Source organism: Chelonoidis abingdonii, chromosome 2 (genome assembly GCF_003597395.2).
Source record: "Chelonoidis abingdonii isolate Lonesome George chromosome 2, CheloAbing_2.0, whole genome shotgun sequence".
NCBI classification, from domain to species: Eukaryota; Metazoa; Chordata; order Testudines; family Testudinidae; genus Chelonoidis; species Chelonoidis abingdonii.
In genome coordinates this window covers 217,324,159-217,340,675 of record NC_133770.1, presented here as the reverse complement: position 1 = coordinate 217,340,675, position 16,517 = coordinate 217,324,159, and the positions used below count along the sequence as shown (strand labels likewise).

General features: G+C 41.9%; 1 protein-coding gene across 1 annotated transcript in view; it reads right to left on the bottom strand.

The window, feature by feature from the left end:
• Positions 1-2,154: 2,154 nt before the first annotated feature.
• The window catches only part of CABLES1 (Cdk5 and Abl enzyme substrate 1), a 119,205-nt gene continuing 104,842 nt past the window's right edge, over positions 2,155-16,517 (bottom strand). Inside the window, 3 exon segments of the mRNA XM_032795812.2 lie at positions 2,155-5,282; positions 7,738-7,945; positions 9,052-9,158. Coding sequence (XP_032651703.1) covers positions 5,142-5,282; positions 7,738-7,945; positions 9,052-9,158 — 456 coding nt within the window. The 3' untranslated portion in view covers positions 2,155-5,141.

Below are 16,517 nucleotides of genomic sequence, written 5' to 3'. Positions count from 1 at the left end.
GGACTATTCATTTGTATTTCAATTTAAACATCTTTCTCCTAACCATAGCAAGGTGGCAACAGGCTTTTACTTGTTTTGTTTTGTTGCATTGTACTTAATATGTAATATGTGTTCATAACTTCCCCAGAACTTTTGTCCAGGAACATGTGGATAGCATAGCATGGTGTTCGGTTTGTACAATTGGAAGCATAGGTAGGATGGGATGAAGGCTTGTGGAGTGGGCCAGAGGTATCTTCTGCTGAATATCTTTGTAATTTGGTGCAATTAGTCCAGTCCAAAGGTGTGCCAACCCCCGTAGTTTTCGTTCAAGGCTTCTCTTGAAACTGATCTGCTTGTTAGTAAGATATGACATTTCTACCCTTTTAAAATAGCCTTATGTCCATAGCAGTATCACCAGAAGGGGAGGAAATAATTGTCTCCTTGGCAGTTTGGACTCTTGGTTGCTGCCTGCTGCAGGGAAGGTGTTACATTCAGATTGAGGGGAAAGCTGCTCCACAGTATATAAGAGTTGGAGAAACGACGTTTCTGCACACAATATTTTAAATTTCTGCAAGTTTTATTTGTCAATAAATAAATGCAGAAGCTCCACCATGGCAGTGGGGAGCACAGGCCACTGGCTGCACAAAGGTGGGAGATCATCCTGCAGCCTCCATACTCCCGGGACTCTAACTCAGTGGTGACCCTGCACCCAACCCAGACACAGCACAAGGCCTGGGCTTGCCCCAGAAACACCCTGGGGCCCTGCCCCTCTGTGCCAGGCACACCAGGTGTGGGTCAGGCAGGATCCACAGCAGCCTCGGATGGCCATGAGATGCAGTTACAGTCCATTCCTACAGTCCAGCTGAATGTGTGCAAATTCAACTGAGCTATGGAAACGCATGAGACTTGGCAGCCTTGTGTATATATAGGGCGAGATCCAAAGCCCATTGAACTCCATGGTAGTCTTTGGATCAGGCCTGGTACATTTTTTCACTTCACATTATCCACTTTGCCACAAGAGTTTAAGAACTTCGGGGGTACGAATACGAGACATACTATAGGTCTACAGGTGAAATAATGCTATGTCTAAACTGTACACTATGAGCTAAGGGTGTGATTCCCTGCTTGCACAGACATACTTGTTCAGATGAGAGCTAGCACTAGCATGCTAAAAATAGTGGTTTAGTCACGGTAACATGGGTGGCAGCATGTGCTAACAGCCCCGAGCACCTACCCATGGGGTTTGTACTCAGGGCAGCTAGCATGTGCTTCTGCCCCCATGCTACTGCAGCTACACAACTACCACCATTAGTGTGCTAGTTCAGATGACAGCTGGAGCCTAAGAGAGATTTGTTTTGTGTCTGAGCCTTTTTACCTTCTGGCTGAACTAGAACCATCCCATTCACAGCTTCAAAGCCATTGAAACCATCTCAAACTCATTCTCAATAACTCCTACTTTGTAAATATTGACAGCTTGTTGCTTTCAGAAGGATTCTCTCTCACTGTTACCCCCTCGGAGCTTTTCTTCTCTGCTCTACTAATACTTGGCAATTTTTCATAGCAAAACAAGACTAAAGGGAAACTACCCTAACACCTGTTACTGAAAATCCAATATTTGCTCTTCAGCAGCACAGCTCTGCCATCCATGAATTTACTAATGATCTCCATTATTCACAAATATGTTAATGTCCCCCTCAATGGGTTATTACAGTAATAAATTCCTTTTTCAAAGCTGTAGGGTGTGCATACTTCTGGATTTTTGTACACTGAAGTACACTGGATTTTCTTCATGCAAACTCCTTACACTAAAGTAAAATGGTAAGAGCTAAGGATGGCCTAAATGCCATAGTCCTGCTACATGTTCCATGCAAGCAGATTGCTGTGCCAGCCTGGAACCCCTCTGAAGTTAACAGATACCGAAGTCCCCCTGTCTGGAAGAAGCTCAGCATTAGGCTTACGTAAGTTCGTGTTCCTACATCGATGACGGGTTTGGGGTTGAAGGTTTGGTTAGTTGCAACTGCTTTTTCCCCCCTTCTTTTTGCAAGTTATAGAAGTTATAGAAAATTCACAGTTTGTATAAATCATAAATATAGTTAGAAATGGCAACAGTAGTAAGCAGCTTTCTATGTCCCAGAGGAAGACGACGACAATAAAAAACCCTCTCCAACACACAAGTGATAGCATTGAATAGTTTTACTTGCTGTTACTGGGGGAACATAGCTGCTTTTTTATTTATTTAAACCTCTGTATGGTAAAGTGTTACATAATTTCAAAATATTATGAATGATATGGAATGAACTATTTCCTGATCCACTTTAATTCAAAACTAAAATTTTGTAAATCAACTGTCATTTACATACAAGACAAAGGCAAACAATCATCATTTTTTGTTTGGTGCAGATTTATCACTTCAGCTTGTGTTTTCACAGGCCTGGAGAGAGAGGAGAAATACTATCCTAACAATCATTCCACTGGTCAAGCTTGGTCCTTTGATGTTTAGTATCAATATGGCTTTATATGTTCCTAAGTGAACAGTGCAACATTTTTATCTTTTAAATATTTATTCAACATTCCAATTGTAGCTGAACATTATTCCAAATAAAAGAAGAAAGTCTCCAGCAATCAGATTTGATCCCAGAAACCTATGTAAACTGTAGATCTGGGCTGGAGAGCATTAGTGAAGACAATAGACATGAGTATGATTCAAAAACATCTGTCATCCTTCAGTCTTTTGCAGTTATGATACCCTTTCTCCCAGCCAAACTATAAAGCAATATGAAAACCAAACTCAAGGCAAATGAAGTTTTTATACACAGTTAAGACTTCCTTATATGTGTAGACAGTCCCATTATTAATAACAAAGCTCTTTAATGAAAAAAGCTGGAATTTACACACATGATTTAAATTAAAAAGACGTGGACAAGGCTGGAAGGACTAATTTTAGACATGCCAGCTGTGTTTTGGTTTGTGAACCTGTGCATGTGACACTGGTCTTCTGCTACATGACTAAACTGGCAGGGTATTGAAATGTAATCATTACAAAAGAAATGCTGCACAGGCCTTTCGCATTCTTCAGTCCTTTGCCTCCTTCGAAGAATGGAGCAGGCTGGCAGAATCAAGGAACAGTAGCACATCTGATGAGAGAACCTAGTGCCATGTCTTTCCAGTGAATGAGCAATGCTGGGATTTAAGCAATGCTGGTGCACATCTTGGAGGCACTCATTTCATTCTCTCTCTTCCTCCTCCCTCCAAATCAGGTTGGAATCTAATTACAGTATATAAAAATAAACGTATACAGAGAGGAGGTTTAACTGTAGTTTTGAGACACTTTGTAAGTAACCCTTTTAAAATAGAGAGGGAGCAACAAAATTCCCATTCATCCAAACCCTTTTTCCACGACCTTTCCACATTCTACAGAGGAATCTTTCAGGCATTTGCTGCTGTTGCCATGCTAGGATTAAAGGGATAGGGCTACAAAGAAGACTGAGTTTACATTTCTGTTAGAACCTTTGACTGAGGTGATTCCTGGTATAGCTGAGGAAAACATCAAATTGAAAGCAAAGATTAGTGTGTTTATATCTTTGTTTGTCCCACTCCTTCTCCCCACTCCTTTGTCATTTCCATACCATGAACAAACCCTCTCCAACATAGAGAGATAAAGCTGCAGTTGGAGTTTCCTAACTGAGATTTGTTTTCAGATTAATTTTTATACACCACAGAGGTTAAGTATTTGATTTTATTGGAGTTTGTTTCAGGCATGATGGGGATCAAGTGGATCAGCAATTGGAGTAGGTTATAGATATATAAAAATAATTTAATTCTTTATTCTAATACACAACCTTCAGCATGTGAGCATAGCATGTACAATGCTGGAGAGCTAGAGTGATTCTGTCCAGCTTTTCTGGTTGTCCAGCTAGAACCTTGTAAATTGCAGGAAACAAACTGTTAAAACTCCAGTACTGCAATGTCTATAAAGGTACTGGACTGTATGTAACAATTTTTAAATGGCCATTGATTACATTTTGCAGTCAATTATATTTAAAAAATAAAATTTACCAACATGAGGCATCTCCCCTATCAAAGCCTTAAGACACCAATTATACTGCTCAGCCCTACTCTTGATTTTATAAAATACTGTTTAAGATGTAGCACAATAAATGTGCTGCTTATGCACTCTAACATAGAGCACAGAAATACAACACTACAAAGTGCAAGTCCGACCATCTCCACAGTGGGAAAAGTGCAAAGGTTAAAAATATGCATGTGGCTTAACACAAGACATTTTAAAAACTATTACATGTAAATCATGAACTAAATGCTTTCATCTTTACCATATACAAGACTTAAAACATATGGTCAGCTGCTGATTCATCTCTTGCAGTAGTAGTGTAATCTTCAGAAAGGTAAAAGATGTTGAAAAATCAGGGATAAAAAACAAGTGTCCAAAAATGATCCCATTTACTACTTTTCCAGTAGTTATGTTTTCAAGAAGTAAACACGGAAAGTCCCCTTGGTCTTCAGCATCAGTAAATGACATCCTCTTAAACAGCCAAACCAGCCCACGTGGACCAAAACCAAATCAATGTCACACACACAGGCACCCCACAGGAAAAAGTGCACTTCCAATAGCAGTTACAAAAATAATTGGCACGCTCTTTTTGACACAGTGAAGATATCTTTTTAAAAGCTTTTCCACAACGTTAATAAGTCATTTTGTAAGTCTGTAGCAGAGCACTATAAGAATGCACTTGACTTGCTTGCAAAGTGTACAGGTGATTGTAAGACAGATGGGAATGGAGGCTGTCATTTAATTTTTGTTCTTGCATGACTTACATGGATAACAAATTTTACTCCTTTTGTCCTGGTGGTAAGAGTCTGTTTCCCTCCAGTTCTGGCATCAGTTGTTATTTCTTCATCAATATATGCATCTCATTCTGCACTTGCTCTGAGTAATAATCACTACATGAATTCATTTAGTCTGAGAGTCTCAGGAAACTCCATGCAGTGTTCCCAATATGCTGCCTGAAAAATTGTGTATTTGGAGAGAGAGAGAGAAAGAAGTTTGGTATTAAGTCCTATTTTTGCATTTCCAGTAGTAACTGCAGCTTGATAATGCTGAACAGAAACAGTCTTAAGGCCCCTTCTTGGAAGGGTAGCCTGTGCTAGGAATTCTGGATCAAACGTCTATAATGTGGCATCACTTCATGTTCAGGCAGATGTAGAGCAAATTCCAAGGCCACTAACACTGGAAATTCGAAGGCTATCAGCTCTCGCCTGTTCAGTCGGAACTTCTCTTCCAGTTTCTGTAACACAGACAAGTTTAAAAAAACAAAACAAAACCAAGAAGTCTTAGGACATTAGAATACCAGATTCACATATCGTCTTACTGGTGGCAGTACTCAAATATTTACCAGTAAACATTCTGCTCTCACTCAAACTTACTGCCTACTGAAGTCTAGTTTTGGAGAGAGAGCGCTGGGACATTTGCATTACTTAGTACTGGATCTTGCTAGCCATGGAACAGATTTGGGTTGGCCTTTGCGTCATGGGAGAATGCCAGGAGCTGTGCCACCAGTGCAGAGGCCATCTGTAACTTCAGTCCCTATGCACTCCTGAGTGCAGGGACTGCTCCTCTGGGAGTGCTCCAGCAGGCACAAGCCATTCCAAAAGCGGCAGAGAAGAAGCGGGAGGGGGGGCCCAAAGGCCTGTATCTTCTCTGTACTGGTTAAAAGAGCTGGCTGGCCATGAGTGGAAGAGCAAACTCTGGCTCCCTTTGGGAGTGCACAATGCCTCCCAGAACTGTCCCTGAGGCAATGTGGCTCTGCACCATCACTTGGGCCTGTGCCTAATAGGTACACTCTAGTTTCTCAAATCAGAACACTATATTTTTTTCTCGTAATGACAACACTGCCTACTGAAAAAAGTGTGTTCCTACTAAACTGATCTGAACATGCCACTCAGGATCTGTGCATGTCAAGCAGTCACACTGGTCAGTAGGCAACCAGCTACCAGAACCAACAAATTATACTGATTTCTTAATAGAAGGCCGGTTTGTTCACTTCACAAAAAGCACCTCAACAAGTGTGTTTTTTTTAATAAGCCATAGATGGTGCACAAGTGGCATTTTTCATTCATTCCATTTTTCTTTTAGCAGAAAAACTAAATCTGGTTTTCTTCCAGTGACTATTGAGTCATGAACAACTATCAAATCAGGCTCTGAGGGAGGTAAGGCACAACTGCTCTCACATACTCCCTCTCAAGAGCTTGACACAAATGGCAGGGACTTCCCTAACAGAATAACCACATCTGCCAGATGATTTATTAATTACATCTATTCACAAGAGGGGGTCCTCAGCTGGTGACTGTGGTTTTTTTGTTGTGATTTGAGATGGTATATTGTACCACGCTATTGTGGGGAGAAAAGGGAATTTTAAAAAAATTATTCCCATATTAATATTAGATCTGTTTGAGCCTCTTAATACCTCAGAGGCACAAGGTGACATCTGTAACAATAATCGAACAGTGAAGAATGGAAGCTGAACTACCCCCAAGAGGAGAAGATACTGGTTTCATAGGGGCTTTCTGCTATAATTTGTCTGTTCTGCTGTTTCTTTTGGACTTGTACACTAGTAGAATGAAGTCAATTGTTCTGGGGTTTGATTTGTTCTCCACTTCTGACCTGCCCGTTTCACTTTTTGTTGACTCTGTGGTAGACTCTTTGATGATAGCGTGAACAACCAAGCCTGAAGGGAAGCTCAGTATCTACTCAGAGGGGTAGTAGTCTTAGGACGGATCTTCATCTGCTGTAGCAGTCCTTTCTTTCAGCTGCCCTGAGGCTATTCTAATATAAGTGGACTGCCAAACCAGCTCAGTGTTCCCAATCTGGCATAAAAGGCAGTTTAAGTCACTTTGCCCCCCTGCTCCTGAATTCCCTTGGGTCAAGCACCATGTATTAATTGGCTGAAGCCAAGGATCTGGCCCATAATATCTAGTTCAGCTCTTCTGTAGTTATACAAGCTCAGCATTTAAGTAGTTGCTGGATCAGAGCCTTAGAACATTTTCTTGCCTCTCTTATTTAATTAAAACCTAGTTACGGAAAGGGTCAGAGGACAAAATACTTTACTCTGGAGAAAGTGATTCATGCATGAAATGCTGTGATGGAAACAGTGTTCTATCACCTGAAAAATGAATTTGCTGAATAAAACCAGAGTTAGAGGATTGGGGGATTCTCAAACTTCTTTATCAGGCACACTATGTTGTCTTTAGTGTCTTGTGGAGACCTCCCAGCCATTCATCGCATTGATTAACCTTCCCAGCCAAGTATCAGAGGGGTAGCCGTGTTAGTCTGGATCTGTACAAAGCAACAAAGAGTCCTGTGGCACCTTATAGACTAACAGATGTATTGAAGCATAAGCTTCCGTGGGTGAAGTGGGTATTTCACCCACGAAAGCTTATGCTTCAATACATCTGTTAGTCTATAAGGTGCCACAGGACTCTTTGTTGATTCCCAGCCAGCTATGACTGCACTGACCACGCCCTTCCTCTTGTGATCAAGTAATTTCCTTGGTGCAACTGTCACAACTGCATGTGCATGCACACACACAACGTATATTAAGGATATATTTAGTTGTTGTCTTTGAATCTGGTTTAGCAACTGGAAGCCACAAGGACTGCCAAGACCATGTTGTTATCCAGCTCTGAGAACCACAGTCTGGGAACTTCTGCTGTGGAAAACACTAGTGGCCAAAGGATACTTACATCTATAAGATGTTTAACTTCATGTTTTCTGAGGTCACTGCCAATTTTGGCTGCTAGTAGGACACATGCTCCAGCACAAAGCTTTCTGTTCTGCTTGTTTAGTTTCCCTTTGAGAGCAAGCTTCTCAAAGTAAACAAAGGCCATGGCCACAGTGGGCTCCTCAAAACCACACTCTTCTTGAGCTAGTTTGCGCATCTCTCGCTTGAGGCTGAGGAAAGAGAACACAGAGACAGACATGCTGTGTGAGCTGACCGAGAATTCACAGATTAAGGCAAGAGACGCATTCTTTTAAAACAACTTTCTGATGAGGGACTTTCATGAGCAAGCAAACAGGAGGTGGGTGGGTGTGGGAATGCAATTGACATGGTTGGTATTTTCTGTTTCTATTTGCTATTATCTAATATAAATCAAATCCCCCAATAAATATTCACTCTGGCATTTCAGCTATGAGAAGCAAATCACTAAAAATGATGTAGCAGAACCATTAAGATACACGTGCCTTACTGAATAGCTGTGCTCAAATTATTGTAATCATTGTCCTGTCCTTTCCTCTTTTCTGTTGGACACGTTTCGTATCCTGTCACATTTAATTGGTAAGCTCTTCAAACTACTCCAGTACTGCTTCCCTAGTTACTTCTGCAAAGCATCAAGTACACTCTGGGGACCTGCAAATAATAATAATTTGAAGGTTCAGATGAAAGTGTTTCCCTCTTAAATGAGCAGCTCCTTCAACTGCATCCGACGGTGAAGTCATAGTTCTAGGCTGCTGTGTTGGAAATCGTGGTATAAGCACCAATTCCATATTACATCTTCACTGCAACGCTGAATAGAAGGGAAACCCTATCTATAAAATGGTAAGTGCTGGGTAATATCTATCACAGTCTGTTATCTCAACATTTCCTAACCCGATCCTACCTTGTAGCTGCATTATTCGGGGACACACAGAATCTAATTTCCCCTTTCCTCAAAGTCTGACTAAGCTTTTAGTACCATGAGCTCTGAGACTTTCTGTCCTTGTCATGGACCTCATAATTTAGTGGCTGTTCACCTCACATCCATTGTCCCTTTAGGTGTTTTTTTAAATGTGCAAGAATGCTACATCCAGAAACAGTCTCTCCGATTTCCCTCTTATTTACTCCGCTCACAAGTCAAAGCAAGCGCCTGATTTATTCTGTGCCTTTGAAGGTCATTGTTTCTGAAAATCAATTACTATTGTGATTTCCTTAAGGTACAACGGCAACAACAATTCCATTAAAATGTGAGTGTAGTTGCATGCTGTGGCAGGCTTAAATCATGTGTCATTCTGCCCAGTACCTTCTTATTTTACTGAGGGTTAACTTGATGTGAGGGAACTTCTCCTTGAAGGTCTCATTCATGTCCTTTTTGAGGTCTGATGGCTTCACATAGTCAATTACTGTAGTCTGCAACGGATCAGTAGAAATGGATTAGTTATCATCATCTCTAACCCATCACTCCAAAAAACCAAATGGTGACTTGTATGTCAGTCTTGGGGAAATAATCTGAATTACCAAAACAGAGTTTGTGGTTGCTCTGTCAGAACAAGTGAACTGAACTCTAGAATGACGACAGCTCAGAGCAAACAACCACAAATCGCTATAATAGTAAAATACATGTTAAGATCATTTTTTAAATGACATGTTGAAAACGAGTTCCAAATATGTGGGTAGATGGAGCCCAGTTAATAAGTATTCTTGTTAGGACAAAGCAAAGAGCTAGGTCATTACAGTAATTGATTTAATGAACTTGAATTTTGTGTGCATGGCTCTATTCAGTTCTGAAGCACACTGCTGATTTTCTTTCAAGTTTAACTATTTTGCCTTTTCAGAATTTGCACCAAAAGTACCCTTTTGAAGTCTGTGTTGTAACTGTCTATTTTATTAGAAATGTATATCCCATCTTTCTTTAAATATACACGTTCATAAGCCTAAATGGCAATTCAATGAAATATGAGGTTGCATAACTTCACTTAGAGTGCTAGTAAGAAGGTAAAAGAAATGTTTAGTCAATCTACATAATCTTAAGACTATCTTTGTGACAGCTTCATTTTGGTGAGATCCCCTCTCCTTTTTGTTATTAAAGGAGTTCTAATATAACCTAGAGCTCAAGCAGTGAGAGAAGCTCTCTATGTGACAGAAAAGAACTCCTGACTATTGAGGGGGATGCCAGAGTGTTATCTGCTATCTAGAAAACTGCCTCTTGCCCTCCTGTCTTGAAGATCTTTCCTCTACTTTGTTGGCCAAAAATTGCCAAATCAGTAACGCTCAAACATTCATGCAGGAAAAGTACAGAGATTTCCTGATTATTTTTTTTAAACTGTTTTCACTTGAAGAATGGACATAATTGAGAGAAACTCTGCCCCACAATTGCATGAGTTAATGAATAGCTGGTCCTGAGTGGCCAGTCTCATTATTTGCCTCAAAGTCAAGTATAGAAACGTATAAAAGTACAAAACATACAATCCAGGGCATGCATCTGTTGTGAGAAAACTGTACTTTGGTTGCTATAGATACTTGGCCTCCTGCCTGATTACCTCACCAAGGTATCACTTATGTATTATTCCACGAAGTGTGTCCTGTCTGCCTCCCAATCAAGACAATGGTAACATATCTTTTCTAACTCCTGTTTTGTTATAAGACAGATTTAATCTTTGGCTTCCTCCCCAGACAATGCTGGGGGGGGGAAAGGTGCACAACAGGTAAGCACCACTGGCAGGCACAATTGGTAAACAGGTTTTGGTTCTCACAGCCCATGAGGATTAAGCCTAGCAGTATTCTATCCTTATGGAAGCCTAAATCAGCTGAAGAGGAGTATAAATTTGGGTTAATTTCAGATAACTAACAAGTGGTATGGGGGAAAATGTAATTAGCCTTTTATTTCTAATCAGCTATTGATATAGCGGGCAACATGACAATCCTAGAAAAAGCCAAGCATGCCTTTCTGGTCTCACTACACTTTCTAAAGTAGAAAGGAGGGGAGCAAGAAGTAATCCTTCCTGCCTTTGTTTAGAAGCTATAAAGGAGGAATAAGGTATAGATAAAGGAACTAAAAAGAAAAAGCACATTGAGAAGTCTTCCAATTACTCCCCCCCTCCCCCGCAACAGCCCCTGCACACATTCTTCCTTAAATCCCCACCACTCAACTTGCAAAGGGCAATATTTCAGAAGATAAGAGTTGTCATAGTGAAGCTAAGCAAATGATTATGCATTTTTAGTGCAAACCCTTACAGATGGGCTGGTGTTAGTGCATTTGAAATGGTGGTAGCTATTTACCCTGGCAGGCAACTGTCCATCCAGGTAGATGGAGAAAGCATAACAGAAACCTGCTATCACCTTGAGAACCGTGCACACATTCATTGCAGGATGTGTGCCTGTGTGGCACGTTAAGCCAATTTTGAGATTTTTCTGCATGCCCAACAAATGAGACAAGTTAAGAGGGAGGTTCTAGGCCAACACGCAGCTTTAGCATCTAACCAAGTCGCCAGCAAGATGGATCCAAAGAAACAAATCAAATAAATCTTCTATGTCTATTCCTGCCCCCTTTGTGTACATACCATAGCTTAATTCTGGGACACCAGAGCTTAAACATCTCATTGTTTGAAAAGTTACTGCCTGAATTGTATGCCAGGTTTGCAAACTTGCCTCATCTGTACCGTAAGGCATCTGCTATGCAGACCTTCCATAAAGTGCCACAGAAGCGTAATGTGCTGGCCCAGTTGGGAACATGCCCCTTCTATTATTAATAGATTGTAAGGTGAGAAAATACCCTTATTTTCCTCTAGTCTGACCTCCTGCATAGAATATTACCAAGTGCTCCCTGCATCAAACCCATAACTTGTTTGAGCTATAGCAGATCTTTTAGAAAGACATCATGTCATAGTATTAATCCTCAATTTGAACATTAGAGTTCAAATATGAAGTACTAGCATGAAGTTCTCTAAGCTTAATCTCCAGCTTAGATCTGATAGGCTGCCACCAGATCAGGAATTGCTAGGGCCTGATCCCCCCTTTCCTCTCTCTGGTGTCCCCAACCCTCCCTTGGTGGGACACCCAGATTCCAAATCCCTTGGATGCTAAAAGCAGGGGAGACCCCTTCCCCCTCCTTCCCAGGCTTGCCTCTTGGTCTAGCCTGCAAGTATCAAGAAACCGGTTTCTCTGCTTCCCAAGAGATAAGCGTTCTCTGCCCTCAGGACAATGAGATGCAAAATACCAACAGCTTGGCTTTGCCTTTCCCCGTGCCTGCCTTCCCGTGAGGGAGACAGGTACCTGATACAGAGGTTTCACTTTCTCTGCCTTACTAGAAAAAGAAACTTTTTCACAAGTTTTAAAAAAAAAGCTTTATATAAAAAAGAAAGAAAATATAAACTAATAATCTTGCATAAAACTTTAATACAGGCTCCTTATAAGAAAATAGTGAATAACAGTCTGATTTAAAAAATAGCCAATTAAACCAGACCAACCAATCCACATACATGTAAGTACAAAGCAAAGCATTCATAGCCGAACTTGCTTGGGGTTCCTTTGTACTCACAGATGTTAGGAGACATTGGAGATAAGATTGGAATCAGTTTGGAGGAAGCTTGTTCCTCACAGCCGAGAAAACAAAGACACAGCCATCCACATCTGTATTCGTACAACACAAAGCTCCTCATAGCCGAATTGCTTTGGTTCCTTTGTACTCACAGACTTTTTGTATATATTTGAGATAAGAAGGAGTTAGGAGGAAACCTTGTTTACTCACAGCCGAGAAAACAAAAAGACCCGAGTATACAAATTCCGCCCCTGACTTTAAACAATCCAGTTCTCTGATTGGTCCTCTGGTCAGGTGTTTGGTTACCCTTTCCAGGTAAAAGAAACTTAACCCTTACCTTACCTATCTACTTATGACACGCGCCCCAAATCACCCGACAGTAGAAAGTTTCACTGGAGGTGATTTCTACCTAGAACTTTAAACTAAACAGAGGAATACAACACATGACATAGAAATAAAACATGCAAAGTACAAGACTTCAAACATCTTTCAGGAAAAGCCACTTTAGCGCAGCATGGTCAGTTTTGTAGCTGGAACCGTCGTCCCAAACATATGGACGTAGCTTTTCCAGGGCGTTACACAATGCATAGCATTCCTTTTCACTGAACTGACCAGTATCGGAGGCCCACCATTACCCCTGGCGAAAATGTCATGTTAGGGCCTGGTACACTTGCTTTATCCTGTGGTGTTTTAGTCAGCCCCAATTGCTTCTGGACGCATCGGGTAGCAAGTCATGAAAGTCAGTCCGTATGCTTTTCCCTGGGTGTCTTCTGTTCGGAAAAGGACCAGAATATCCAGCTACTTGCTGAAATGACTCTCAATTATGGGGAGTGGCTGGGAAGGGGCCTTGTTGACCAGATTCTTGAGCTTTATCCACTGTTTGGCACACCTGCACAAGACGGGACATACTGGCCAACTTCTTTGCCCATCCCCCTCCCAGTAGAAGGATTTGTTTCAACCTGTCTTTGGTTATGTTTTACCCCAGCATGGCCACTGGGATGAATCATGGGCTTAAGCTTAAGAGACTTTCCCCTGTAATTTAGTTGGAACCCACCGTTTGTGCGCAGCTCCCATTCTTTCTGGCGTCACCAGAAAGAATTCCTGTATAAAAGTCCTTGGTCTATAACAAACCCGGAGTCGGTCACGACGAGCTGAGTTAGGCGGGGTTGCTCCGTGCGCCGCCCCAGCTGTCTGAAGTGCTGTTTATCTGCTATCACTGCGTCAGTCTTGGAACCTGTTCCCTTGAAGCTGGGCCGACACAGTTTTCCTTTGAACTGGGACTTGGGAGCTTGGTCCTCTGGAAGAGTGTAGATGACTGGGGTTGTTTTTGTAAGCTTTGGATTGTTACAGCACGCGTACGCTGGTTGCCACTGGTTGCTATTTTCAGGGCTCTGCCCTGGCCTCTTAGGCTATGTTAGTTTGTTGCTATCTGCCAGCTCAGGCTCGATTGGGTCCTTTCTGGCGTTGGATTTGAGATGTGTGGTTGCACTTGCTGGTTGCTGGTGTGGGTTGCGTGTTCAGCTTTCCGGGTCTGGGATGGAGGTTGCTGGTGGCTTGTTTCAGCTGATTGCATGGGCTCCGTCAGTCCTACCTACTAGTCTGGGTGTCTGGGAAGCCAGACAGGTTTGATCTCTGTCGTCCTCACCTGCTTTGTAGTTGCGAAATTTCCTGGTGTGGGTTTGAACGCCACTGGTGTTGGATGGGTTAGGCGGTGGTTAGAGCCTTTTGCTACAGCTCCATCTGTAAGGCTCAGCTTTCTCTGTTTGTCCTTCTCTGTAAGTTGTCAGCTGTGTTGGAAGCGCTGTCTCTTCTGGGTTCTGTCTGTCTTCTATGGGCTGGCAGCTCTAGTTTCCAGAAAGTTTCTCTTTGTGTGCTGTTGCGTTTTTGGCTTCTTGTTCCCTTCTGGTGTGCTGCTCTTGGGCCTCTTGTTCCAGCCTTTATTCGGTCCCACTCTGTCTTTGATGTTCCATTTGTCGTTGCTCCTAAGGCATGCTTGCAGGGCTCTGATTCAGTATTTCTTGCGCATCTTTTGGCACTGCATAGTTTCTGTTTTTTTTGTTTTGGAGCTGCCCTCTGGTGTTTGTTGGCGAATTGCGGGCTTTTCTGTCTCTTCTCTTGAGATTTGCCTACAACTGGCTTTGTCTTGCTTTTAGCTCTGTTGATGGTTCAATGTGTGCCTAACAAAAGCAAACTTATTCACTGTGTGCGTTTGGTCTGGCTGGATAGTGTGACTCGCAAGGGGAGTGCTTTGTTTAGCACAAGACCATTATGGTTCTAATGACTTTGCTACAAACAAGCTGCTAAGAGCAAGCAGGGGAAAAAATGCAAGCTGCTAACAGCAGCAGGGAAAAAAAAAATTTTTTTCCTTTTTCCCTATCTCTAGCACTTAAAACCCAATCGCCTTTCCTCACTGCTAGATTCCTAGCAGGAAAAAAAGATTAATGTAGCTTGGTTTGGATATACATCCCACCTGCTCACCATGTCATATGACTCTGCCCAGTCCCAGACTGACGTTAGAGTCCCCATCTGGACCTGTCCCAACTCATGGCTTTTGCGTACTAAATTTGGGGCTTACTCTGAAACTCCCCAAGCTCACTACCGCTTTGGTATTTTTGCTGCACCAGGTCGCGAATTATAGGGCCAGATCTCCCTTTTTCCTCTGGGGTGACCCACCCTTTCCTTTGGGGTAAGCCCAAGACTAGATGCCCTGGGTCTCTCTCTGCCTCTCTCTCCATGCTTCCCCCCTTTCCTGGGTTGCGGTGAATGCTAGCTTTCCACTTCTTGCAATACAACGAGGTACGCACTCTAGCTTCCCCGAGCCTAGTATTTTACTGCTAGATCAGCTCACACAAGAGATTCCCCCCTCCCCTTTGTCCTAGAAGGCTTTCCCGCCCTGGGACAATTAAGGAGGCCTGAGACGGAGAGTTTGGGCTTTCCCTTCCCCCCTCTGCCTCACTAGGAAAAGAAACTTCCACACGTTTTAAAAGAAAGTCTTATTAAAAAAGAGAAGATATAATACATAATTCTTGCATTAAGAAACTCAATACAGGCTCTTGTGTATAAGAAAAGTATAGAAGAAACAGTTCTGATTTAAAAGATAGTCCGATTAACCAGTCCAAACCAATCCACATAATGTAATAACCCAAAGCTCTCAGAGCGAATTGCTTGGGTGCCTTTGTACTCACAGATGTGTACGGAGAACTGTGAGATAAGATGCAGGTTAGAGGGAAGCTTTGTTTACTTCACAGCCGAGAACACAAAAACACAGCCACTCCACGAATCTTATGTACACACAAAGGCTTCCTCATGCCGAATTGCTTTGGGGTTCTTTTGACTCATGACTTTTGGTAGTAATATTTAGAAGATTAAGGAGTTAGGAGGAAACGCTTGTTTACGCACAGCGAGAAACAAAAAAGACCCGAGTATCCAATTCCGCCCCTGACTTTAAACAATCCAGTTCTCTGATTGGTCCTCTGGTCAGGTGTTTGGTTACCCTTTCCAGGTAAAAGAAACTTAACCCTTACCTTACCTATCTATTTATGACACATCAAAATCTTGCTTTTAAAGATTTTAAGTAACAGAATACACCACATCCCTAATAAGTTGATCCAAAGACTAATTGCACTCACTGTTTAAAAATGTGCATCTTATTTCTTATCAGACTTTGTCTACCTTCAGCTTCCGGCCATTTATCCATGCCTGGATAAAAGTGAGGTGTGAGTAGCATTGCAAAGAGGGGAGAGAAATCCTAGAAGCAGCCAAACCAGAGGAGAAGGCTGAACTTTCTTATTGCTTTTAGTTAATGAAGGCAGTAGAGAGCGGAATTTTGGACTCTGCACAGTATGCAGACTTAATTTTAGAACAGGTTGAGGGGACCCACTCACCAGAAACTTCTTTTATAAGCCTTATCAGCCATGCCCCAGGAACACACTTTTATTTTCTATATGGCACACTTTTTATACAAAGAAAACAAAAGCCAAATACATCCAAATATGATATAATACTTGACAATTTTCAGTCTTTCGTCTGATCTCAATTGGAGTCCTTCCACGGACATTTGGACCAGGCCCAAACTGCTTAGAGAATTAAGTGTGACCCACAACCATTTGAGGTAGATATTATACCCATTTTACAGCCAGGAAAAAATAGGTAGAGAGTATAAGTAACTTGTGCATGGTTACTCAGCAAGTCAGAGCAGGATAGGTGATAGAGCCCAGAATTCCTGATTCCTT